Source organism: Crotalus tigris, unplaced genomic scaffold (genome assembly GCF_016545835.1).
Source record: "Crotalus tigris isolate CLP2741 ecotype Arizona unplaced genomic scaffold, ASM1654583v1 scf7180000024304.1987388, whole genome shotgun sequence".
NCBI classification, from domain to species: Eukaryota; Metazoa; Chordata; class Lepidosauria; order Squamata; family Viperidae; genus Crotalus; species Crotalus tigris.
In genome coordinates this window covers 1,408,621-1,436,451 of record NW_024100476.1, presented here as the reverse complement: position 1 = coordinate 1,436,451, position 27,831 = coordinate 1,408,621, and the positions used below count along the sequence as shown (strand labels likewise).

Genomic DNA, 27,831 nt, shown 5'->3' with positions numbered 1-27,831 from the left:
GTTTTCTTTTCTCTGGGAAACGGGTCCAAGTGGCTCTTTGAGTGTTTAAGGTTGCAGACCCCTGGGCTAGCCTAATGTATCTAATTTAGAAAAGTAACATTTTAAAAGCTGTGTGTTGTATATGCACCACAGTCTCCACAATCGATCAAGTATGAAAACTGTACGTCAGTCCCACAATCACATTATGCAACCTATTTTCTACATTGGCAGTCATAAATAAATGGTAGTGAGCATATCCAGGGAGAATTAATTGAACAATGACTAAGACATAATCTAACTGGAACTTATATACTTTTTTTTTTAAAGCCTCTAAATGTTAAGGCTATTTTTAAGATACCTGGCTAACCCTCCCTTCCCCATACAAAGGGTATAAATGAGTCACCATCATATTAAATTGGTGATGAAATGATACAAGTGAATCACAGCTATATTGTAGATGATATTATAAAGCCAAGATTGAGATGTCCCTTGCACGCCAACAGCAATGCTGCATGAGAATCACCTTGGTTAACAGTAGGAAGAGCCGGGACAATAGTCAGATAAGGGGGAACTGAGCCCACAGAAGAAATCAATGTGGCAAAAATCTCACAAGGGATCTTCTCTAGTTTCTTGGGCTGTAAAGGCAACAGGAAGAAATGTACTTTCAGACTTGTAAGTGTCTGCTAATGTAAATAAGATGATCAAAGGACTGGAGACCAAAACATATGAAGAACGGCTGTGGAACTTGGGTTTGGCTAGTCTAAAGAAAAGAATAGGGGTGACCTGATGGCAGTGTTCCAGTACTTGAGGGGCTGCCACAAAGAAGAAGAGGTCATGTTATTCACCAGAGCACCAGAGGGCAGGACAAGAAACAATGGTTGGAAACTGAACAAAGAGAGGAGCAACCTGGAATTAAGGAGAAACTTCCTGACAGTGAGGACAATCAACCAGTGGAACAGCTTGCCTCCAGAAATTGTGGGCATCCCATCACTGGAGATTTTCAAGAAGAGACTGAACAATCACCTGTCTGAGATGGTATAGGTTCTCCTGCTTGAGCAGGGGACTGGACTAGTAGACCTTCAAGGTCCCTTCCAGCTCTATTCTATTCTATTCTATTCTATTCTATTCTATTCTATTCTATTCTATTCTATTCTAACCTTGCAATAAGGTACTGGTAGGACTTATGGAATGTGCTCCTTGTCTGGATTACCTTGTAAGGCTAACACATGCATAGTCCTTTTCAGTAGCTGCTCCTCTGGATGTTCCTTGCGGAAACAAGAACTCTATGCGGAAACAGCGTTTGCTCAGGCCTTAAACCAGAAGTAAATAAACCATTTACCTGTAGCTTACAGAGATCTCATTTGAGAACTTCAGGTCCTGCTACCAAATTTCAGTGGCATTGAGGAATTGCTGCTGATACCACTGCATGTTTCCCTCTCTTATCTTCTCCTGCTACAGTCTCCCTTGTTCCAACCCCCAACCCCATGACTTGCTGCTGCTTTTGTCTTCCTTCTTCTGATTCAAACCCCATTCTCCCTACTTGGTCCAAGCCACGTCTTCTCCTCATCTCTCTCTAACCCTTCCTGCCTTTCCCTTACATCTCATAGCTTGACTCGTGTGCTTTATTTCCCCCCCCCACACACACACACACACACACTTTTCCCTCTCTTCCTGACCTCTGAGACAAAATACTGAGACTCATTGAGAGTTAAAGATCCTCTGAGCAGGAATGCCAATTGTGTCCACAACTTAGGACCATCAAGCATTAAGCCTGACAAACAGACAAAGAGGCCATTAAGGCAGGGCAAAGAGGGGGAAAGCAATACCAAATCTGAAATGTAGTGGTTATGAAAAGGGATCTGCAACATGCATGTACGCATTGACCTAAGTATGCAATAAAGATTATTTAACTATGTCATGTAATTCTTCAACGTTCATGTCTACATGTATAAAGCACACAGTTGATTTTTGCTTTGCTTTAATTTTGCAGAAGTTCACAAGATCTCCTTTTGCCTATCTTTCCCATTATAGAATCATGGGGCTAGAAGGGACCTTGGATGTCTTCCACTCCAGTCCCCTGCTCAAGACAGGCACCTTACCCCCTTCCGCCTCATCCCACAAGGAAGATCAGACCAGAAGAGATCGACTCTACAGGAAGACTGAAACTTTTATTGACATGGCTATAACTTAATATCGTAAGTTGATAATGCTTCTTATAATTCTCCCTAAATTACCTTCTGATAGTTTGATAAATTAGGGAAATATCTGCCTAAGCTGATCCTGAATGTTCCCTTTAGGGAATTAAAGACAGATGTGTCTTGAAATGTTGCAATGGCTATGCTAAAAGGGTATGGAACAGATGATAGGATATGCTTTGTACAATATCCAGGGATCAAACTAACAAGGATATCATTGAGAATATCCTGGAGCTACACTTGGTAGAGAAAGACAGACAAATACAGGGCAATCCAGGATTAGATCTTCTAGTGTTTTGAGGGCAAAGTTTGATAGAAACTCCTTGGACTTCTTATCATAGTTTTGATAGAGAAGTATATAGAAGTTAAAAGCTAAATGTGTGATGCCCAGAGAGGAATTCCAACATCAGTGGATATATTCCAGTATGGGACTCACAAAGAATTGTCTGAGTGGAAAGTCTATGCATGCATACCTAAAGCACAAATGGCCACAACCAAGCCGCTGTGATGAAATATTGGGAGAATGTAGAGCCATTATAGAAAGCATATGTACAGAATACAGAAGAGAAGAGTTGGAAGAGAATTGGAAGTCTTTCTAGCCCAGTGTTTCTCAACCTTGACAATTTTAAGGCATGTGGACTTCAATTCCCAGAATTCCACAGCCAGCAATGCTGGCTGTGGAATTCTGGGAGTTGAAGTCCACATGCCTTAAAATTGTCAAGGTTGAGAAACATGGTTCTAGCCCAACCCCGCTACTCAAGCATGAGACTCTATACCGGGGGTAGGCAACCTTGGCTCTTTTATGACTCGTGGACTTCAACTCCCAGAATTCCTGAGCGTTGAAGTCCACAAGTCATAAAAGAGCCAAGGTTGCCTACCCCTGCTCTATACCATTTCAAACAAGTTGCTGTCCAATCTCTTCTTTAAAACCTTCAGTGATGGAGCACCCATAACCTCTGGAGGCAAGCCATTCCAATGAGTTTTGGGAAAAGTGAAAATGTGAGAAAGGAACTGAAAATAATCTGCCTTGATTGCCCTTTAATCTGATTGGGTACATATGTCAGGAACATCTATGAAGGATATAAATATCACTGTGGGAGGAAGGAAGGAAGGAAGGAATTTGATAGCAACCACTAAATATGCATCTAGAATGTTCACATATATACATATGTTACAAAATGAAATAAAAAACAAAGGTTTCTTTATGTGCCTAGTTATTTAATAGCTAATTTTTAACAACATTAAATGTGAAATATGATAAGTTAACAATAAAAGTAGCTTCAGTCTGTATGTACTAGAAACAGCAAGACCATATTCAAACAATAGTGCAACCATGAACATCTCTGAAAAATACCCTCTGGCGTGCTAAATATTATTTTAATTCTAAAATAAAGTTATTGATAATAGCTGTAATAATCAATATCCTTGTATCTTCCTACTGCAGTATAACAACAAGGAAGCCAGATCATATATAAGAAATTAGGAATCTTAGGTTGCCTTATTTTTTTTCAGAGCAATTCATCTTATAGATTGATTTCTGCATATCCCTCTGCCTGTATCAATCAAAAGCCTTCATTATGTAAGTAAAGCAACAGACATATTGACAAACAAGCAGATTTTGCTCAGAGCTCTTTAGTTTGATCAGCTCTCCGTCCCCCTGGTTTTGTCTCTCAGACAGAAAACTCCATCTCAGCAACAACACAAATCCTCCAGTCCATAATCCACTTTCAATTTCCTGCTGTTTATGCCCTCTCACCTTCCAAATAAAGGGTTCTCCCTCTTCGGCCATCTCCTATCTGTATTAGAAATTGTCCCTCCCACTTCCATGCCTTTCCTCAGTGAATGGGACCAAAAGGTCAGAGCAGAAGTAGAAAACCTGAATGTCCGCCTGCCACTTCAATCCGATCAATCAGAATAGAGCCGGAAGGAACCTTGGAAGCCTTCTAGCCAGTGGTGGGATTCAGATATGTGAACAACCAGTTCTCTATGTGGATGCTGCTTCCGGAAGTCCATTCTGGGCCTGGGCAACAAAAAATTAGCTACCAGTTCTGCTGAACTAGTGTGAACTGGCTGAATCTCATCACTGCTTCTAACCCAACACTCCTGTTCAAGAAGGAGACCCTCTACCATTCCAGACAAGTCATTGTCCAGTCTCTTCTTAAAAACCTCCAGCGATGAAGCACCCACAATTTCTGAAGGCAAGCTGTTCCATTGGTTAATTGTACTCACAGTTAGAAAGTTTCTCCTTAATTCCAGGTTACTTCTCTCCTTGATTAATTTCCACCCATTGCTTCTTGTCTTGCCTCCTGATGCTTTGGAAAATAAGTTGACCCTCTCTTTTTTGTGGCAGCCTCTCAAATATTGGAACACTGCTATCATGTTACCCCTAGTCCTTCTTTTCTCTAAATTGGCCATACCCAAATCCTGCAACCGTTCTTCATATGTTTTTGTCTCCAGGCCCTTAATCATCTTAGTTGCTCTTCTTTGCACTTTTTCCAAAGTCTCAACATCTTTTTTGTAATGTGGTGCCCAAAATTGGATGCAGTATTCCAGGTGTGGTCTTACTAAGGATTTATAAAGTGGTACTAATGCTTCATGTGATTTTGATTCTATGCCTCTGTTTATACAACCAAGGATTGTATTAGCTTTTTTGGCTACTGCCACACACTGCTGGCTCATATTTAAGTGATCATCCTCTAGGACTATAAGGTCTCTCTCACACTTATTGTTTATCAGCAGTTTTTCCCTAATCTGATTGTTTTCCCTGATCTCTTTTTAACAAACCCATACTGGCTTCTAGCTATAATTTTGTTTGTTTCTAGATGTTCACAGATCTGTTTTTTGATTAACCTTTCCAGTATCTTACCAGGTATTGATGTTAGGCTGATTGCTTTATAGTTTCCTGGGTTTGTTTGGGGTTTTTTTTCTCCTTTTTTGAAGATGGGAACTGTTAAGTCCTTCACGAAATGGCAATGACACGAGAAGCAGTTGTAGTTCTCAGGAACCTCTTTATTCTGTTCAGCATACTGGTTACAAGACGCCGACAACACCCAAATCTCCCTGCCCTTTTTATAGGCGATTCCCGGGCCAAACTGCAACATTTGGCGTGCTTGCACTCGCGCATGCGCACGAGTGCTGGCGAGAGCCAGTCTGGTCCCGGGCAGCTTGCACCTGCCCGGGACCGTTGCAATGCCCCGAACCTGCTTTCACAGGCTCAGGACATAACACCCCTTCCCCCCCGGCTAAGACTATGATCATACAAATAATAATATACAACCAAATATGAGTGTGGTACCCATACTAGCTTTGTACCAGTTATCCCTTTTGCTTCTATTGTTTCCCAGTATTCTATTTCCTATGTGTACAGGAATACTCTCTGTTAACTCTGTTTTGCCAGTAGAGTTACAAAATCTTCTAAATACTTAGGAGATCTTTTAGCTCTCTGTGACCTCCTGACTTCTGGGTACCTTCCAAGTACCCCTTGACTGAGGGGTGATGTATGCTTGTCCCCCTTGCTAGGCGATGGTGATTCCCAAGGACTATGCTCCAATGCCTGGCCTGCTTGCTTGCCCACCGGGCTCGTCAGGCCAGGGCTTCTTCCTCTGTTTGACCTGGTTGTCCTGCCTGGCTGCAGGCTCTCTGGCCCTCTTAAGTGACTGTCACTATTGGGCAACTCTGTAGAACCTCCCAGGTCTGTCCAAGACCTGTCAAGAGGTTGTCTTTCCCCATGTTCCCGTTCTGTACCCGGGCTTGCTAGGGTTTCAGTACTGTCCCAAAACTCAATTGTCCCCTGAGTAATGCCAGAGGTGTTGTAGTCGGGATTCAGTTCCTTGACCACCTCCTTGTGTGCTTGCCCCCTTCTAGGGACAGGGGCAGTGTTGGGCCAACTAGACGGAATGTGTGCCAGCTCTCTTACAGGGTGTGGGTTGTTTGGACGCTCCCGGATATCCTCCCTGACTGGAGTACTGAGTGATGCGGGTGAGCAGTGATTATGCCCCCGGGGTGACTCCCTGGCTGGAGTAGGCACTGATGCCTGAGTTCTAGTTGAGCTCCATGAATTCCTGTTTGGAGCACTCGCGGAATCTCGGAATGACCTGTCTGTAGTTCCCTCGTTAATGATAGGCGGCAGCCTGCACTCTTCCCTTCGCCCAAAGGGGTCCCCCTCCCCCCTGGAAAAGAACCAGGAGTCTCAGTGGGAAGGTCCCGTCTAGTGCGGAGCTGGTCGATGTGTCGTCACAGGACACGACCGTCGTCCAGGGAAACCTCGTAGGACAAAGGACCTGTGACCCTGGATACAGTGGCAGGGACCCATGAATGACCAGGCCCGTAGTTACGAGTCCAAACCGGGGCACCCACAAGCAGTTGTCTAGGTGCCCTGGGGTGTGTGATTGTGGAAGGTAGTCTGTCCAGGTGCAACCGGTCAAGCTTGGTGGTCAGTTTGCGCCCCCAACGAAGTTCAGCTGGGCTCCTCCCGGTAGAAGTGGAAGGTGTAGTGCGATAAGAAAGGAGGAAGTCAGCCAACCTCTGATGCCAGTCTCCATAGGTAATTTTCTTCAAAGCGTCCTTGGTGATGCGAACCATGCGTTCAGCCATACCGTTGCTGGGCAGGTGGAAAAGCGCAGAGGTGGCATGACGAATCATGTTGGCCTGTAAGAAAGCTTGGAATTCGGAAGAAGTGAATTGAGGGCCATTGTCAGATACGAGGACATCAGGAACCCCGTGTGCAGCAAAAATCCCCCTCAGTACTTGAATAGTCTTTGCAGTGGTGGTGGAAGAGACAGGTACAACCTCAAGCCATTTTGAATGGCTGTCAACCAGGACCAAGAAGAATTGACCCTGAAAGGGCCCAGCGTAGTCAATGTGTACCCTAGACCATGGAGACTGTGTTTCCTCCCATCTATGTACAGGAGCTTGGGGCATTTCAGGGCGTGAACGCTGACAAAGGTGGCATGCATGCACCTTAGCCTCAATGTCTCTGTCTAACCCAGGCCACCACACATGGCTGTGCGCAAGCGCCTTCATGCGTACAATGTCAGGATGACCCTCGTGGAGGGAACCTAAGACCCTAGTCCTCATTGAGGCAGGAATGACAACTCTGCTCCCCCAAAGCAGACAACCCTGGAAAGTGGATAACTTGTTCCTTTTGCACCAGAAACTCTGAAACTCAGTGCCTGGACAGCTCTCTGGCCATCCAGATAAAACCCAAGATAGGACACGAGAAAGTGTGAGATCTGTGGCTGATTCAGCAGCCACATCCCTGGCATCTAAAGGAGACTCAGGCAAGGCCTGAATGGAGAGGATATTGATTGTTGGTGCAGAGTCAGCCTCTATTACTGGCAGGGGTAATCTACTGAGGCCGTCAGCATGGCCCATTTCTTTCCCAGGTTTGTGAAATAAGGAAAAATCGTAGGCAGACAGAAATATAGACCATCTCAGCATTCTGGGGGAAATGATTTGGGGAGTTTGTTTATGTGTGGTAAACAGCCCCAACAAAGGCTTATGGTCAGTGAAGACCGTGAAATGCCTGCCATATAGGAAATCATGGAACTTTTTGATTCCAGCAACAACAGCTAAAGCCTCCCTGTCAATTTGAGCATAATTTCGCTCTGCTGAAGACAAGGTTCTGGAGTAATATGCAACAGGAACCTGAGTTCCGGTCTGAGGTGGCTTAGTACAGCTTCCACCCCATAAGGAGAAGCATCACAAGCGATGCACACAGGAAGGGATTCATTGAAATGTGCAAGCACACTGTTAGAAGTGAGTAAGGCCTTAACCTCATTGAAACTTGCTTCGTGTTTTTGTGACCACTGCCACACTGCCTGTTTGTCCAGGAGCCTATGAAGAGGCTCAGCTACACTAGCCTTGTTTGGAAGGAAGGAGTTGTAAAAGTTCAGAAGGCCCAGAAAGGCCTGTAGTTCGGCCTTGGACTTTGGCCTAGGAGCATGCATAATAGCTTTCAGTTTGGATTCAGCAGGGTGAATCCCGGTAGCATCAATTTTGAATCCCAGAAAATCTGTAGAAGGCACTCCAATTTTACATTTGTCCTTCTTAAGTTTGAGGCCCGTTTTCCTGAACCTCAGCAGGACAGCCCTTAATCTCTCAGCTAAGTTGTGTGTAGAGTCTCCAGCAATTAAGACATCATCAAAATAGGGGCAAACCCCTGGTATACCCCGTAGTGTGTTTTCCATTATGCTTTGGAAAATTCAAGGAGAAACATTTACTCCAAATTGTAACCTCTTTACCTTGAATGCCCCCCTGTGGGTTTGAGCTACAGCAGCAGCAGCATCAACAGGCAACTGTTGATACGCCTGAGCTAGGTCAAGCTTTGCAAAAACACGCCCCCCCTTGAGGGAGGCCAGAATATGACTGACCACGGGAACAGGATAGGCATGTTGCTGCAATGCCTTATTCAGAATGCATTTGTAATCTGCACAGATGCGAATGTCCCCATTTGCCTTAAGAGGCGTTACAATGGGGGTCTCCCAAGGGCTGGAGTCGACAGGTTCTAAGACTCCTTGCTGAATCAATTTGTCCAATTCGGTGTCAATTTTACCTTTCAAGGCAAAAGGAACCCTTCTTGCTTTAATTCTAATAGGGATGACAGTGGGGTCTAGTTTCAATGACACAGGGGGTCCTTTGTACATGCCCAGCTGTGGGCTGAAAACATCTGCAAATTCTTTGCAGACTTCTTGTAGGTCTACTATTTGCAAGCTATTGAGCCCTGTGATGTGTATTCCCAAGGCCTCAAACCAATCGAGTCCTATGAGACTCGTTCGCTCACCCCCTACTACTATTACATCTAGTGGACCTTCAAAATCCTTATACTGTACGTTAAGGGTGGCCTCCCCCTTAACACACACTCTGGAGTTTTGAAAGTCTGTTAACCCAATGTCGGAAGGCCTCAGCTTGGCCTGAAATCCACTGCCAGAACAAATCTTTCTAAACGTTTGCATGGAAATGATTGAAAGTGCAGATCCCGTATCCAGTTCCATAGCCAATGGAACCCCTTGTAGCTTCACTTTAAGTGACAGCTTTTTCTTAATGGGCTTGTGTGTGCCTGTCCTATAAATGCTTCTTCGCAAAGTACAGAAACCCACCCTGTTTTGGCTGGGGACCCTGGTACCTTTCAGGCGCAATTCTTCCCGAGGTTGTACCTTCGCACGGCCCACACACACAGCTGCAATGTGTCCCTGTTTTCCGCATGCCCTACAGATAGCGGAGCGGAATCTACAGTCGGTCCTCTTGTGGCGACCTCCACAACCGAGGCACTTGGGGAGAGCTGAAGAGCTTTCCTTCTGTTTCCCTTCTTTCGTGGGGTAGAGACGGTCTACTTCATCGTCAGGATTCTCCTCTGGGTTCCTTTGGACTCCTTCCTGGTGCACGGACACAGCTTCTGGAGTGCTTCTGATCGGCCTCATGTTCTTGATGGCGCCGCCCGCTGCCTTTTCTGCAGTAACCTCTCTCAAGGCATCTTGGAATGATAAGTCTTCTTTAGTGAAGAGCCTCTGCTGCAACTCTCTATGTCTCAGTCCGCATAGAAATCTGTCTCTCAGCCGTTCTTCTAGATCCTTGAACTAGCAGTGTTTAGCGGCTTTTCTCAGCGCAGCAATGTATTCTTTGGCTGATTCTCTGGGCCGCTGATCCCTCTGTTCGAAGGTATGGCGCCAAGCGATGACGGACAACTTGGGCTGGAAGTGTTCCTTTAGTAGCTTTTTGAGATCTGTGTAGTTAACAGATTCTAGAGGTACAGGTGCTGCTATGTTTTCAGCGATTTCGAATGCGTCTTGACTGCTGCACAGCATGCTTACTTCAGCGATTTCGAATGCGTCTTGACTGCAAATGCACAGCAGGGTGGCAGCTTTTAAACTATCTTCTCTTACTTGATTGACTTTAAGATAGTTTTCCACCCTGGCTACGTAGGACTCCCATCTTTCCGGATGTGAGACGTCGAATTCTGAAAGTCTTCCAACTTTTGCCATTTTTGTAGAAAAGGAAGGGTCTATCAGCCAGATTACCCCCGATGTTCACTGGACTGACGGGCAGCTGTTGAGTTGATGCCGTTCCTACTGCTCAGGACTCTAGGGTAAGCTTACACCTGTCTTCCGTCGATGTAAGGCAATCCCATCCTCGTCGCCAGTGTTAAGTCCTTCGCGAAATGGCAATGACACAAGAAGCAGTTGTAGTTCTCAGGAACCTCTTTATTCTGTTCAGCTTACTGGTCACAAGACGCCGACAATGCCCAAATCTCCCTGCCCTTTTTATAGGCGACTCCCGGGCCAAACTGCAACATTTGGCGCGCTTGCACTCGCGCATGCGCGCGAGTGCTGGCGACAGCCAGTCTGATCCCGGGCAGCTTGCACCTGCCCGGGACCGTTGCAATGCCCCGAGCCTGCTTCCACAGGCTCAGGACATAACAGGAACCATATCAGCTCTTTTCCAATCCTCAGGTAATTTCGCGTTGTTCCAGGACTTTTTGAAAAATGTGATACAATGGTTCTGAGATAACATCTCCCAGCTCCTTCTGAACTCTGGGATATAATCCATCAGGTCCTGGTGATTTATAATCAAGATCAGACAGGTGTTGTCTTACCATTTTCTTGCTTATTAAATTTTTATTTCTAGTCTGTCTTTTACAATTAGGTTTTTGGTAGGTTGGGCTATAGTTTCTTTTTGCGTGAAGACTAATGGTCTGATTGTTTCCTTGACTTTTTTCTTGTTGTTTATATGTTCATTCTGAGCCTTTGCTTTCCTGATTTCATCTCTGTGGATTTGGGCCATATGCTGATACTCTGCCTTAGTTATGTGTCCCTCTTTCCGTTTTTTGTTTTTGTCCTTTTTTTCATTCAGTTTAACAAAAATACTTTTGTGCAACCATGCTAGTTTCTACTTGGATTTCTTCTTTTTCTTTTTCAGTGGTATTGTATTGGAATGGGCTTTTACGATCATATTTTTCAGTGTTTCCTGTGCTTCTTCAGTTGTTTTCCCCTCTAGGATTTTCATCCATGGCATTTTTTAGGCTCTCTCTGAGTTTGTTAAAATCAGATCTTTTAAAGTTTAAGGCACTGGTTGGATGAAGTTGGTTCGGAATCTGTTCAATCTTTCACTTGCTGCTAAGTTTGTCTTCCAATTGATATCAGGGTAGTTAAAGTCTCCATTACTACTGTGGTACGTTTCCTACATACATTTGTTAATTGATTAGCAAAGAGTTCATCTGTTTCTGCTGCTTGTTTGGGTGGCCTGTAGTATACGCCTATAGCAATGTCATTCTTTTTTCCTTTTATATTGACCCATATGCATTCTAGGAGGTTTTCATCCTTGATTTTGTGTATTTCTGTAGAGATGTAGTAATCTTTTATATATAATACAACTCCACCTCCTCATTTGTTAGGTCTGTTTCTTTTGAATAGTTTGTATCCTTCCATCAGTACATTCCAGTCATGAGTTTCATCCCACCAAGTTTCAGTAATAGCAACTAAATCCTATCTACCTTCATTTACTAATACTTCAGATTTACCCTGTTTGTTCCCTAAGCTTTGAACATTATTGTATAGGCATTTGAGTTCTTTATGACCTTGGGTATGTTTCTTATATCTTCTACTTTGTAACTAGGGCTTCTATCCTTCCCATCACTCTCCACTTCATTATGTCTTTCTTTATTTCTTTCTTCTTTCTCTTTACTCCCTGCCTCCATATATGATTGGTTATCTAGTAGTTTTTGCTTGGCATTAGGTTCTAAAGGCCATGAAAATTGGCCTACCCTCCCCCTTCAATTTTAGTTTAAAGCCCTTTTGATGAGCCAGTCATTTTCTGAATATATTCTTTCCAGTTCTTCTGAGATACAGTCCATTCCTTGCCGGTAGCCCTTCATGTAGGAAATGTAGACCACGGTCTAGGAAGCTGGAGTTTTGTTGACAACATCAGTTTTTAAGCCAGTGGTTCATTTCTAAAATCCTTTGCTCCCTCATTGGATGTTGCCTTTTGTTGGAAATATAGATGAAAACAACACTTGTGCTCCTAATTGACACCACCACTTGTGATCCTAATTCTTCAACTTTCTTCCCTAGCTGTTCATAATCATTGTTAATGTTTTCAGATTCATTGTTGTGTCATTGGTCCCCACATGTAGGAGAAGAAAGGGATAATAATCCATGGGGTTGATTATTTTAGTAAGGTACTCAGTTACATCTTTTTGCTCCAGGGAGACAATATACCTCCCTAGATTGACTGTCCTATCTGCAGACTATAGTTTTTATTCCCCTAAGAATTGAATCTCCTATCACCAATATTCAACTTTTTTTTCTTAGGGAAGTCTGGGATACATTTCTTCCTGTCACAGGAATGCTGGATTGTGCCTCTTTTTTTAGAAATTATTGATGACTGCTTTTTATAGGTGACTGCATATTTTCTTCCAGGGGGAGGTTATGAAAGTGATTGTTCAGTTCCAGAGGGGCTTCACTGGAGTGGGCTAGGATAGATAGTAGGGGCTTTGCTCTTGGTTGTTGTTTTCTTCTAAAACTTGGAGCAAGGGCTCGTCATACTATGTCAGCTTTATTGTGTTCCCTGGCTCCCTGCCCTGAAGGGAGAAGCAATCTGTCTCTGCAAGCATTCCTACACAAAGGCCTGCTACCATCACTTTATCTTCCTTAAGTTCCCTGTGATTGTTGTGCGTATTCTACTTAATATTTCTTATAGTTATTTAGTATTGATCCAAAAATGATTAAAAGAAACTAAGGGTGGATAAAAGAAAGTTGGATGGAGGAGGCCGCAATATATTTTTCCTAAACAATATATTGAATCCTAAATTCAGCTAAGAAAGTTTCCAAGAAGGAGTAGGAAGCAGTAATGATATGGTGCTCTTGATAAGTAAGAAATATCTAACTAAATGAGCCGAGGTGGCGCAGCAGTTAGAGTGCAGTACTGCAGGCCACTTTAGCTGACTGTGTTCAGCAGGTCAGCGGTTCAAATCTCACCGGCTCAAGGTTGATTCAGCCTTCCATCCTTTCGGGGTAGGTAAAATGAGGACCCAGATTGTTGGGGGCAATGTAAATAAATACATTGCTTATTGGTGTACACCGCTTAGAGAGTGCTTGCACTTAAAGCGGTATATAAGTCTCATAAATAAATAAATAAATAAATAAATAAACTGGAATCGAATTCTCCAAGACATCTCCTTCAATAACAGTAACTCCTATTAAAGAAGGAAAGAGTCCTCCAACTTGGGGATTTCCTGAATAAGAAAGGAAGCAATTTGCTCAGTGTATCTCCCCCCACATTCCTGAGAATGAAGAGATAGCAGGTCCTCCATGCTTATGCTTATCAACCCTCCAAGGCAGACCAAACATAGAAACCAAAAACTTGCAAGCTAATACTATTTTTATTATAAATTTTGGTAATAGAATCTTGCAAATCTGAATGCACTTTCCTTCCTTCTGCCTTTATCTTCATGAATACTAGAGTCTGAGATGCTTTCTGAAATTATATTCTGCCCCAAACTCAGATTTCTTTTATATTATCATTGTTCTGATCGCCAATCTTCCTCTAATTCCTCAAGGTTATTGCTTCTGGCAATTACAATTCTGGAAACATTGATGGTGCTTTTCTTAAATGATGTGTTGAGTTATACCAAGATACATATACAAATATAAAGAATAGCATTCACTAGGGTAGGTGAATGTTCTAAAAGTTTTTTTTTAATTGTTCATGGGGTTTTCACGAGAAGTAGAATTGCTTAAGACTGTAGGGACAAAAAAAAAAGACTATTTTTATTATCTCTAAGGAGGCAGGTCATGTACAAGGATACCAAAATAATAAATCAGCATACAAGCCAAGTTATTCTAGGATGGGGAAATGACCAATTGGCCTTTTAAAAGATTATAGAGAAGAAAGCACCTTTGTATGTGCAAAAAATATGAAATTTAACCATATAAGGCAAAACCATACATTACATGGGAAATATTATGCTAAGCAGGCTTTTAAGTTCTACATCCCAATTTACTTCCCAATGCTGGTATGTAAAGCAAGAAATTCTAAATGAGAACTGGACTGGACAAGAAATAGCACTGATGTTTCTTAGAAGTTGAACCAGGCTACACTGGATTGAATCCTCCTCCTTTTGGTGTGGCTTTTTGATAGTAAGAATAGGATTGTTACAAGGGCTGGAAGTTGGCAACAACATTCACCAGTTTTAGTTCAGTAAGTTGGAATCCTTCAACAGCATCTTTACCGAGAGAATACTGAGGAATTCAAGGACAAAATGCAGCATCTTTTAAGTGAAACCATCCATCACAATGATCTAACCAAACCAATTCAGTCTTTGAGGAAGCTCATAGGACTGAAGGAACACAAGCGAGAGCAAGATGTGATAAAACACAAAAAAGAAAGTAGAAAACAGAGCAAAGGTGTATTTATGGTGCTCTTGTGGGACCTGTAAACAGGTGCAATTTCTGGTGCAGAAAACATTATGCCCAAGCTTATGAGGGAATTCATAGCAAAGTCAGCACTCAGGATACTTGCTCCTCCGACAAAGGGCCAGTGGCGTGGTCAGTGGGGTGGGATGCCAGATGGGTTGATGGCCACAGCATTTGCTCTGTATCCATAAAGAGGAACAGCTGAGAAGGAGGAAGAATCAGACAAGGGAGACATTGAAGCTCCACTGTCCATTAAAAAGGGAAGAGGGAAAAGCATCAGAATCAAGCAGCGAAAATTCCTTATTGAAGCTGGAAAGGAACATGACTCTGAGAACACCAGAAAAATTTCTGGGGGGCCTTTTTCTTCAACTCTGGCATCTCCTGGTACAGCGATATCAATCAGCTGTACGCTTCGGTTCTCTACAACTGCGATATCCGGCGTATTGTGTTCCAAATAGTGATCTGTCTGTATTCAAAAGTCCCACAAGATCTCCACCCTCTCATTCTCAACAACTTTTTCCACCCTATGTTCCCATGACTTTTCGGACACAGGCAAGTCGTATTTTTTACACAATGCCAAGTTGTTATTATTATTATGGACTATCGCACATTCAACCAGATGTTCAGACTGGATTTGGCATTTTGTCTACCTATCGAGTCCTTACCGAGGACCTGGGATAGGCAGATGTGGATGTTTGATGTTATTACAGATATCATTGCAGGATGGAAGCAGTTCCTAGTAATGCCGCCTTTTGCAATTGAGTAATAGCGAATTTGTCAATGCCAATGGTGTTCAAGTGGTGCTCCAGTTGCAAGTCGTATTTTTTACACAATGTCAAGTTGTTGTTGTTGTTGTTATTTAAAAAAGAGGATGAAAACAAAAGCATTCATGGCTCCGATTCTATTTTCACATTTACTTAGCTTTCAATCCTATAGAAAACACCAAGTTGTTGCAGAACGACAATTAGATACCCAGTAAATCTAGAAGGCCATCGGGAAGTTTACTGATAGAGGAGGGTTAAAATGAGAAGAAAACAACCAAGCTCAGAGAGCAATAAGAATCACTCAGGAAATTTATTCAACGACAATTATTGCTTCTATCCATTGCATTTTATTAATTAAGATTGTCTGTGTTGTGCTGATTGTATTCAAATGTATACATATCACTACTTATTGTGGCAGTATCCATTGTGGTTGAGTATTTTTTTTAAGAAACTCAAAATTGTGTATTACGCAGCCACCTTTATCTCCCCTTACCCCCCTCCCCAGGACAAAATGTGCAACATAATAAAATTATTCAGTTTTTGTTGTTGTTAGCTGCCAGATATACCACAGCAAACTATTGGAAAACTGAAGTACACTTCTCGAGGCAGAAATGGGATTTTGAAGTGTGAGTAATAGCATTGTCTGAAATCTTAGCAGCAAACAGTCTCGAAGAATCCTTTGATTAAGCTTATCTTAATCCACATTATATCAACACAGTAATTCTTAACAGATTAATTCCATCAACAATTTATCTAAAAATGTCTTTTTAGAAATACAAATACAAAATTATAAAAACAAAATGCATTATTAAAATGTGCCAGTTACTTTAAACATTAAATAAAATACCCAATGGACCCAATAGAACTATTTTAATACAATTGATTGTTATTGCCCCATATCTGATATTGTACAACATTTAGCTATTTTTTAAAAAAAAAAATATCTGAGTTCTGATAGATAAAAGGAAGTATATATAATGTTTATGTGATCTGCCTGGTGTTTTCATTGAAACAGTGAAATAGAAATCATTTTAGAATGGACCATTCAAATGTAGGTGTCCCACTAACTCTCCTTTTTCATTCCATATGAAGAGTTCAATTCAGCAGCCACCACCCTGACTTTTTTGACCCCCACCCCCACCCTCATTACTATATTGGATTTGGAAACTCCATTGTTAAGCATTATGATTGTAAGTCAAAAAAATAGATGATTGCACATCAGCTCTGGAAGTCCCAGCTGACATTGTAAAACAGAGGTCTTCAAACTTGGCCCTTTTATGACTTGTGGACTTCAACTCCCAGAATTCCTCAGCCAGGCAATTCTGGAAGTTGAAGTCCACAAGTCATAAAAGGACCAAGTTTGAAGACCCCTGTTGTAAAGTGAGGACCTCACATGACTGCGACTTGCAACTTCTTGTTGGCTCCCCCATTGCCTTTGTTTGATGAGCCAGCAGGGAAGATCGTAAGCCAGAATCACACAGTCAGGGAGATACTGTAGTTGTAAATGTGAGGATTTAGTCATAACTGCTGCTTGTTCAGTGTTGTCAAAAGTTTGGATGGTCATTAAACAAGGACCACATGTCTGTAAATTCCTTCTCTTTCTTCTGTACACAGTTATAAATGCTAAAAGATACATATTAGGGGTTAAACCTGTTCTTAAACCATTTGTTTTAAAGCAGTGGTTCTCAACCTTTTTAATGCCATGACCCCAACCGGTCATAAGTTGAGGACTACCCAACCGGTCATAAGTCGAGGACTTTCCCTGCCTGGGAGCGCCACACATGCGTGGTGCCGCCCCCTGTGCCGGCCAAGGCGTAGCTGGCAAGCGGCAGAGACAGAGCAGGCCGACCACCGGCTGGGCCACCAGCTGGCCCAGCCCAATGGAGGTAAGGCACCCGCCAGGCCCCATGCGTGCCAGCAACCCTCCCTGCGCCCGCCGGCCTCCCACCCTTTTCAAAAGCCAATAGAATAAAAGGAAGTAGCACAGCTAAGGAAAAGGGGAAAAAATGGCAGACTGCGTTGTTTGGCGACCCCCGTGAAATGGTCGTTCGACCCCAAATGGGGTCACGACCCACAGGTTGAGAACTGCTGTTTTAAAGTAAATGGGCATCAGCCTCAGAGGCCTTGAAAAATCCAACAAAGCAAACCCAAACAAAAAAAGAGGAATATATCTATTAGGGTTTCCTTCAGCTGGATCAGGGGTCCCCAACCTTGGCTACTTTATGACTTGTGGACTTCAACTCCCAGAATTCCTCAGCCAGCCAAGGAATTCTGGGAGTTGAAGTCCACAAGTCATAAAGTGGCCAAGGTTGGGGACCCCTGAGCTAGATGGCTGTTGCCAAGTAAGATCGAAAGTCCAAAATAAAAATACTTATTTTGGATGTTGTAACATCTTATAGCTCTCTGCTGTGACCTGTCCAGAATTAATTTAAAATCAGTCAGTGTCTAAATCAAATCATTTATTTATTTAAAATAGGAATGTATTATGTACCTCCAGCAGTTTCTGGTTTTGGACTTTTTAGCTTTTTTTTTTTTTTTGCTTTCTTTTCTTTCTTTTTTTATTTAAAAAAAAATTATCTAGAATTCCCACAGAAGTGATACATTTTGTTTAACAAAAGCTTTTTCATCTGCACAAAGAAGTGACCGTATCATCTTAGATATAAAATAGCATTAGTTAAATAATTCATTATCAATTAAAGATCTTCCCCTGTACACAAATTATAAGCTCTTTTATTCCATATTGTAAGCCTGAGGCTATGAAGTCAAAATCAAAGCTTTTCTCAACAGTCAAATGAAGGGGAGTAACGCTTTACATTTTCTGATGTCAGCTTTCAAGCCAAAATGCTACCGTATTGTTCTCAAGCAGAGAATTTGTCATTTCAATGTGTAGCCAAAGTACCACAGTTGTCACAAAGGTGCTTGTATTTTAAAGGCAACTGGACTTTCTGATTTTTCTTTAAGATAATTTGCTTCTCATCTGAAGCAAATGAACTGAAAAAGAAGTTTCTTGCATGAGAAGTGAAACATCTTAAAAATCCAAAAGTCCAATTGCCTTTAAAATGCAAGCATCGTTGGGACAATCATGGCCTGGACAAATGAGAACCTTCAGAGACATAGCACCATGGCCATATCCAAGATGTCCTGCCAACATGAAGAACTTGAATCATAACCACAAGCTAAATGGTAACACTGAAGTAGCAAGTATTAAGAACAATATTGCTTGCCACTGATTACTAGGTAGATTCAATTCACACATAAGGTATGTTTGAATAAGCTACACTTTCCTACTTCAATCAAATATCAAACTCATAATCCATAGTTTACCAGCCACCATAATTGTGATCATACATCAGATCAGAATAAAAACAAACAAGCCATAGTATCTTTATCAACCTGTATGTGACTTTTGACTCAATCCTCCCCTGAAAAACAAGGGGGAGCCAGTGTTGTATAATTGTTAAGGCACCAGACTAGAAGGTAGGAGACTGGGAGTTTTAGTTCCAACTTAACCATGAAAACCATCTGGGTGACTTTGGGCCAGGCACTCTCTCTCAGCGCAACCCACCTCACAGGATGGTTGACGTGGAGAAAATAGGAAAATTAAGTATGTCCCCACCTTGAATTATATATACAGCTATTTATTTATTAATATTTTGCATTTCTTAACCATCTACCTCCCTCAGTGAGGGGCTCTGGGTGGGTACAATATAATCAACAAAGTTAACATTAAATTCAGAATTAATTTAAGATTAAATAGTTTAACAATTATAAAACTAACAGTATAAAATTTCAAAAGGTGAAAAATTCCAAGATGGGGTGAGGGGGTTACCAGTTATTAATACAGGTGGGGGAGTCTTCATGAGGACGGTCAGCCAGCCCCCTGTTTATGTGGGCTTATGTGTCTCCCATGCAAGGCTCGATGGCCATGTTTTGACCCCTTGACAAGTTATAGATCAGTGGTGGCGAATCTATGGGGAGATGGGCGCGGTCCACATGGAGCAGCGCAGATCATGGCAGCCGGGCAGCAGGGACAAGACTCCACCCTCGTGCCCCATTATGCACAGATGATGTGTGGGTGTGGGCGGAGGGCATGGCCATGATGCTGCAGGGTGGCCTGGGCAATTTCCTTTGGCGGGCTGTAGAGGCAGTAGGTGGCCCTGCGGGCGGGTGGGGGTGGGGCAGAGCGGGGGTGGGTCAGGGGGTGGGGCGGTTTTGGGGCACTCGGTCTCTAAAAGGTTCATCATTACTGTTATAGATGGTCACCTCCTTTAGTTAATAGTGATGTCCCTTCTCTACATTAAATATAGATATAATGGGAATTTAGCAGACTTTACTGCCACCACAAAACAGGGCTGCATTCTGTTCCCTTACAGAAGTTCTACCCTGGACACAAGGCAACACCTATTCTTTTCCATTCAGATGACAATGGTCATCTTCCTGTGCTCCCAATTTGTCTCGCCATGATGGCTTCATGCCTTAGCATCATATTGTCACGATGAAATGCCAGAAATAAATTATTCCAAGCACTGTAATAGCCATCAACATAATTGGAAAATTAACTAAGCATCTTTTTCTATTCTTCCACTTCATAGAAATATCAAATCAGCAACTTCTCAATCTGGGCACAATACTCCGCTAATGTAATAATTAAATGTGCAAAGCTACAAAATGATGTCCTGGCAGTATTCAAACCATTCAAAACAAAAATGCTAAGACTCCTTTTTTTTAATGATGCTCAGTTTTTAAAAATTTTGCCTAAATTCCTGAGAAGGAAGGAAGGAAGGAAGGAAGGAAGGAAGGAAGGAAGGAAGGAAGGAAGGAAGGAAGGAAGGAAGGAAGGAAGGAAAGAAAGAAAGAAAGAAAGAAAGAAAGAAAGAAAGAAAGAAAGAAAGAAAGAAAGAAAGAAAGAAAGAAAGAAAGAAAGAAAGAAAGAAAGTTGCTCGGTGCTCTATTTATGATCGGATTACATAAAGCCATACCTAAAGTGAAGTAAAATATTTGACTCAAATCTAGAAAATGACAGAGGCAAATCCTCTCTTCGCTTTCACCAAGACTTTTCATGCCATCTTAACCATCCCACCCTCTCTACGTCACAAAGAAGATGGGTTCCCTGTGCCAACATGAGATATCTTACCTTCAAAAGTGATGGAGGGGAGATTGAACAATATCCTGTTTCAGGAACACCTTAAGACACAAACATTGAGACTATTGTACATATCAATGTTTCTCAACTTTGGCAACTTTAAAATGGATGGACTTCAACTCCCAGAATTCCCCAGCCTGGCTGGCTGAGGAATTCTGGGAGTTGAAGTTCACCCATCTTAAAGTTGCCAAGGCTGAGAAACACACTATTATATGTTCTTCTGAACTGCCCTACTCCCTAACACAAAACAGTATAGGTATGATTGTAAACACGAAGGGGCTTCAGTCACATGATTCTGGCCACTATTATTTTGACTAACCCTTTGCAAATACCCCTACTCCAACACAACCTGTTCAAAATCACCCATTTCCCTTTTGAATCCAGACTGATGCATAAATTGTACAATGGAAATTTTAATTGTCATGAAATAGCTTTCAACATGTACAAAACATTTAACCAAACTTTAAATGATTGCACAAATGAGTTTCTTAGATTAATCTGTTAGCATGATTGGTTTTCAATCAGAATTCCAAATGCTGTCAGGTGGATTATGGTTGCTCTTAGTTACTAAAACTGTTTGGCAGACACCAAACATTTGGTATCCATAGTTTTAATGAGTAAACAATGAAGACTCTTTCAAACCACATTCAGCCCTTGATGAAAACATGGCGAGATGTGTATGTATGAGGGTGAAAGTATATATGTATGTATGTACATATAAATTTAGAGAGAGAGAGAGAGAGCGCATCTGGAGCTCAGTGAAATATTTTCTTGCAATTTGCTCAGTTGTTTTAATATTTACAATGATACACCATTTTAGCACAGATGTAAGCAAAAAGAATCCTTCCACACTCTTTCTTTTTTGTAAAGACTTTTAGCAATTCCATTTTTTTTAAGATGCCAGCAGCTGAAGAGTATTTCAATACAATGTCTTCAGTTAAATTAGCATTCTTGTCTATTTGGTGTTTTCTACTTCACGCTGAAATAAATGCAGGTTATCAGACCAGAGTTCAAAGTGATGTATGTAAGTTTGCTATTAGCTACAAGAGAATTTCACCACAGCTCTGCGTCTGGGTACCCCAGAAATATTAAGTCTAATTTCAGGTTCTTATATTGAATTCAGCAGTTCCTTATCAACAAATCCTTTTAGTCAAGCAAGGTAAGCAACAATATGCATTTAATTCACCTCAATTATGAATGCATCTAACTTGATTTCTAGTATCGTCTGAGCCCAATAAAAAGATTGCAGAAGCCCAGAATTGCTTTGTAGAGCTGTGGTGGCACAGTAGTTAGAGTGCAGTACTGCAGGCTATTTCTGCTGACTGCCGGCTGTCAGCAGTTCAGCAGTTTGATTCTCATCGGCTCAAGGTGGACTCAGCCTTCCATTCTTCTAAGGTCAGTAAAATGAGGACCCAGATTGTCAGGGGCAATATGCTGACTCTGTAAACCGCTTAGAGAGGGCTGTAAAGCACTGTGAAGCGGTATATAAGTCTAAGTGCTATTGCTAGTGCTATAACAATTTAAGAAATAAATAAATAAATTGCATCATCTCAGAGCAGTGTTTCTCAACCTTGACAATTTTAAGGCATGTGGACTTCAACTCCCAGAATTCCATAGCCAGCATTGCTGGCTGTGGAATTCTGGGAGTTGAAGTCCACATGCCTTAAAATTGTCAAGGTTGAGAAACACTGTCTCAGAGACTATATAGTCAGATCACTTTGGGAAAGCCCTAATGAGGAGCTACCAAACAATTCTTTGACCACTAGCGAATCTTATAATGTTGAAAGGAGAAGGGGTGTAGGAAACTCATTTGAGCTGTAGGAGTACAATTACAGTACACATAGACATTTCCAGTGCTAAACTGATTGTATGTTACACTAATGGTATTTCAGAGCAATGGCCAAATACATTTTCTGTCCTGCACAGCCTCAGATATTGGAAATGTATGAAGATTTGGGGTGTTTGTCAAGCAACACAAGATTATCAGAATGCTGGTGAAATGTGTCTCTGTCTTCAAGAAATATTATGTTTAGTAAGTTCTGCTGATCAAAATACCATAATGTAGTTAGTATGGGTAACAATCCATTTCTGCAAAATGAATACACAAATTTTGGCCTGGCAGATACACCAAATACCTTTTTTTTAATCGCAATATTGTCTTGTTTTCAGAAACTATCCACTCTTTATCCAAAACATAAGCCATTGAATTAAAGATGCCACACCATTCAATATATTCATCCATTTAGTAATCTGATTTATCATTGATTCATTATTGAATTAAATAAAAGTTCATATTAGGGATGCTCCATATGGATGCTTTTTTTGAATGATGAAGATAATCAGTACCCCTTGCCATTACAAGTAGATACAAACTTTTTTCCTTTTTTCATTCTGTTATATTGATAAATGAGGAATCACATTTTTAACAATAAAATGTGCCCTTAATATTGGACTTCAGTTATAATTTAGCCTTGCAGTAGAAAGCAGAGATAACTTTGAAAACATTGCCATCTATGGGCCATTTTTAAATTAATGAAAGGAAAAATATATGCTATATTAGATTGTATACATTCAAATTAAATGCAGCTTAAAATAAACCTGTAACCTGTTCTGACACTCTAATCAGGAAAATAATGAACACGTTCTAGATGACAGCCACGTAGGTTATATATTGTGCTATATAAATCCAATGGATTTATATAATTGAGGGCACAGATGTGAGAATGGGATGGTTGAACCTGGATTGCTCAACCATATTTACAGCAGAGATTGTTGAGAATCAAACATCTAAGAAATGCCTCTTTCCAGTCAAATTAGTTGGGAAATATAATTATCGTCATATGTTTCTCTGGGAGTAACACAGAGGCTAGTTTAATTCTTGAAGATTTAAATAATATCCTTGCAAACCTTATTTTTAAAGCTTTAGCAGTCCTTGCCTTATTATCTCTTACAATATGAATAAATGGCCATTTTTCTTCAGTGTTGCCTGCAATGATATCAAGTCATATTTCCAAACTCTAATTATACATTGTGAGCAAACAGCAGTTTCACAAAATGTTCCTTTGTTCTAGTAGTAAGCACAATTTAAGTCTATCCAGCAGCCATATGCCATTAATTTATTACATACTTGTAAAATCCATTTTTCCCCTCTTTTTCTTTGTACTGTTATTAATCACCTTCTGGGTTTTTATATAAACACTAACATTTTCATAAAATGTGATGAAAAAGCATGCAGCATTCAAAACATGCACTTTATATAAACTGTGAAATGAATTAGATGAGAACAGCAAAATGAATTCTATAGCAGTATCATATTATAAAGATATATTTGTAACTATTCTTCTAGAACAGCCTTCCCAAACTGCTGTCTTTCACAGATATTAAACAATAGCTTTGTTTAATTTGCATTGTTTGCATTGCATTGTTTGAGTTGGTGATCTTATAATTCTAGCTAATAAATAAATATTTCTAAAAGTGGACAGAAACATTGATCTGGTGCCCTTGGTAATATTGTAGCATTATTCTTCTCATAATCTTTTTATAAGAGGCAAGTTGTGCTTTCCTATACAATAGTACATCTATTTTTTACTACCTATTCTAGAACTGCAGTAGCTTCCTAGAATATGAATTCAGTTTAGGCAACAGTAGAGTATAATTCATTTATTGCAAAACTGAATTAGTTCCCTCATCCTTTTTCCATTTCTCTTCTCATCAATCTTTTAAGCCATGGAACCAACTGCCCATCACGATGCGCAAGGTGAAATTTTCAGACTAGATATATCCATATTTCTGTGCATCTCATCTTTAACTTGCTCTCTCTCCAGCTTTCTCTGGGTGGGTGGTACGCATGTGTGTGTATATGTGCGCATATACACCTTCAAGTCAGTTTTGTCTCCTGGTGAATACCTGGACAAATCCTTGCAGTTTTCTTGGTAATATTTCAGAAATAGGTTTGCTCTTGACTGCTTCCTAGAGGCGAAAGACACTAGACCAGTGGTTCTCAACCTTTCTAATGCCGCGACCCCATAATACAGTTCCCCATGTTGTGGTGACCCCCAACCACTTATACATCACCGGGTGCCAGGGGCATGGCCAAAGAAAAGGGGGAAAAAATGGCGGACAGCCTTGTTTGGCGACCCCCGTGAAATGGTCGTTCGACCCCAAATGGGGTCCCGACCCACAGGTTGAGAACCACTGCACTAGACAAACTGGCTCTCACTTAGACCTTAAGATCTCTATGTGGGACCGGAAATCCAGTTTGAAAAACACTGGATTCACTGCATTTACTGATATAACTTATTCCATAGAATTAAAACAATCCTCAGAAAAAGCAGCGTAACTAATGGAGAATGAATACAAAGCAAACACTTTATCACTAACTTATTTTAAAAAATCATATTTAAAGCAGATATAATGCTGAAGGATTAATTTAGGATACTTTTTTAGCAATCAAGGACATCCTTTAAAATAAAAAGTCCATGGAGTGTGGCCACTAAATGGAAATGTATTTAAGTAAAATTAGTTAAAATTTACTGAATGTTTAAAATACTTCTTTTGTTTCTTATTAACAAAAGAGTTACCCATCAGAATGATGTAGAAATGATCTGGCTAATCATATCAAAATAAGGTTTATCCATTTATTTTGCATAGCCTTATCTTAAAATCTCATCACAAATAAGGTATTTGGATACAATTCAGCAGCACACAAAGATCAATTGAAAAACTGTTGTGTACAGTATCTGTTTTCAAATCAGCCTTACATCATGACCTTTCATTCATTTCTCTTTCTCTTTTGATCTCTGCCTTTTGCACATTGTTTCAAAGAAGACCCACTTGAAAAAAGAAATCTAGATGGGTGATCTTACTAATGTTCTTTCATTTCTTACCTGTTGTCGCTTAAATGCCAAATGGTCTAGCTTCTTCAGGTCTTTCTGAAGATGTTGATAGGTTTTCTGCAGTTCTGATTTACTAGATACATTTCGAAGAGACATTAACATTCTCTGTACCTGCAGCCATATAAAAAGTAGGAAAAAAGAACATCTGAATTGGTTTAGGAACAAATCCCCAAAAATCAATCCTTTGCACTGCATTTGAATTAGCATCAAGTCTTGTTACCTCCGAGTTATATTATCAGAAGGAAAATACACTTCCTAAAATTTTCCTCTTTTGTCACCAAAGTCATCTGCCCCACCGCTAAATTACTAGATTGCATTACAAGACTCAACGCCTGTCTTTCTCCAAATCTGCATATCAAGGGCCACGTGTGCATGTCACAAGCAGCCAAAATTCTGCCCTAACATAAAGGACCATATAGACCCTATCACTCCACTTTGGTTCCTTCCATCACCAAAAGCAGCAGAACAAACACTGGAAGCTCCTTCCACATTTGTGTTGCATGAGGTGAAACTGCTAATGCCAGATTCCCCGTCCTCCCACCGTGTCAGAGTTGGAAGCCTGGAGCTGGCAGTCAAGAGGAAAACCATGGAGAATATGTGGATGCGATCAGGGAGGATAAGAACGATTGTTTTCCCTTCAGTTATAGGTGGCTGCAATACTTTTCTGGAAATCAAAATCATGGAGAAGTGAAATTTGGGGGGGGGGGAGATTTCTAAGTTGTCATTATTTCAAAAAAAGGAAAAGCAACCACTGCAAGGGAGAGACTGGAACCATATCAAAGTTTATCCTGTGCTTTACAGGACCATTAGCTGGGTTCTGAGATGTCCACAGGGATTTTAAAAAAATCAATATGATGGCAGTGACCATGCAAATGAAGTCCTATCCCTTTTTTTATATAAACTCTGTGTTTCATGTATGTGGTTGGAGCCATCATCTCGACTTTTTTGACCTGCCTGGGAGTGTTTCCCAGGCGGGCTCATACTCAGTTTAAAAGATTGACACTGATTTCCCATTCAAGTACCAGCAGATCAGGGGTACTTCAAACTTGGCCCTTTTATGACTTGTGGATTTCAGCTCCCAGAATTCCTCAGCCAGCTTGTCTGGCTGAGGAATTCTGGGAGTTGAAGTCCACAAGTCATAAAAGGGCCAAGTTTGATGACCCCTGACTTAGATCATCATCTCATGCTTACCTATGAGAGCAAAACTCTACATGTCTTGAATTTTATTGATAGCGAAGTAAATAATGCCACACAAACCTTCAACTACATGGCAGCTACCACCATGGACATTGCCCAAACCAATATTAACAATGAATACCTATTTTAAGGGAGGGCTCATTTTATTGAAATATTTTCACTTGGATCTCTCCGCTCTGAATAACTCCATGATCCTTTTTATTAAAGACCAACATTATGCCAGAACTGATTATCAATAACAATGAAAGGTTGTTTTTCAGATTAATCTTAGTTCGGTGCTTTTCTTTGCTATAGCTTTCATCTACTTTTCATCTACTTTCATCCACCTGTTAGATTGGCAGCATTCAAAGCACAAATTCCAGAATTTCTCCACATGATATAATACCTGCTGGCATAACATAAACTGTTATCTCTCAGATGTTTCAAATCAGCAGGTGTTTAAAGGCAGAAAAGGGTTTTTTTAATAATAACTTTATTAAATTTTAAAATAGAAAAATTAAAAACTAACAAGAACTACTATTCCAAAAAGAGAATAGGAAAGAAAAAATAGAGAGAAATAGCAGATAGAAATGCAGCAAAAAAAAAAAAAAATAGAAAGAAGCAGCAGTACAAAAAGAAAAGGGAATAATTCCAACTTCTTTTATAGCAGATATAAATAAATTTTACTTCCAACTCTTGCTCTATGGTTACAACATAACATCCATTTTCAAAACATAATTTATTAATATTGCCTAAATATATGTCCAAACTCATATATCATAATTTCCTTTTTTTTTCTGTTTTGCAAAAAAGTCCAAAATGGGCTTCCAATTAGCATTAGAGTTAGTCAATATCTTTTCTTTAATCAAAACCAACAGTTTTTCCATCTTGGTCATCTCCATCAGCTTCATCAACCATTCTTCCTTTATAGATGATACTAAGTCTTTCTACCATTGGACATATAGAAGTTCTCATGCCATTATCTTATGTAGGAACAGAATGCAATGCGATTTTCCATAGTTTTATCCATCAGCCATAGTACAAATGTCTTTGGTCTTGATTGTATATTGACATTCAAAATTTTCTGAATGAATACAGTATAAGCATTTGAGTTCTGAATGGCCTTTTTAGCTATTCAAGGCAAGAGAGTTTTATCATAATATGTACACCAGGGTCAATCCTTAGAGCAGTGGTTCTCAACCTGTGGGTCGGGACCCCATTTGGGGTCGAACGACCATTTCACGGGGGTCGCCAAACAACGCAGTCCGCCAT

At 40.8% G+C, this 27,831-nt stretch overlaps 1 protein-coding gene across 1 annotated transcript in view; it reads right to left on the bottom strand.

Moving 5' to 3' along the window:
• Nucleotides 1-27,831, bottom strand: part of CTNNA3 (catenin alpha 3) — a 516,687-nt gene that overhangs the window by 432,579 nt on the left and 56,277 nt on the right. Inside the window, exon 5 of the mRNA XM_039324638.1 lies at nucleotides 25,375-25,494. Within this exon, the coding sequence (XP_039180572.1) occupies nucleotides 25,375-25,494 (120 nt within the window). The remainder of the gene's footprint in view (nucleotides 1-25,374; nucleotides 25,495-27,831) is intronic.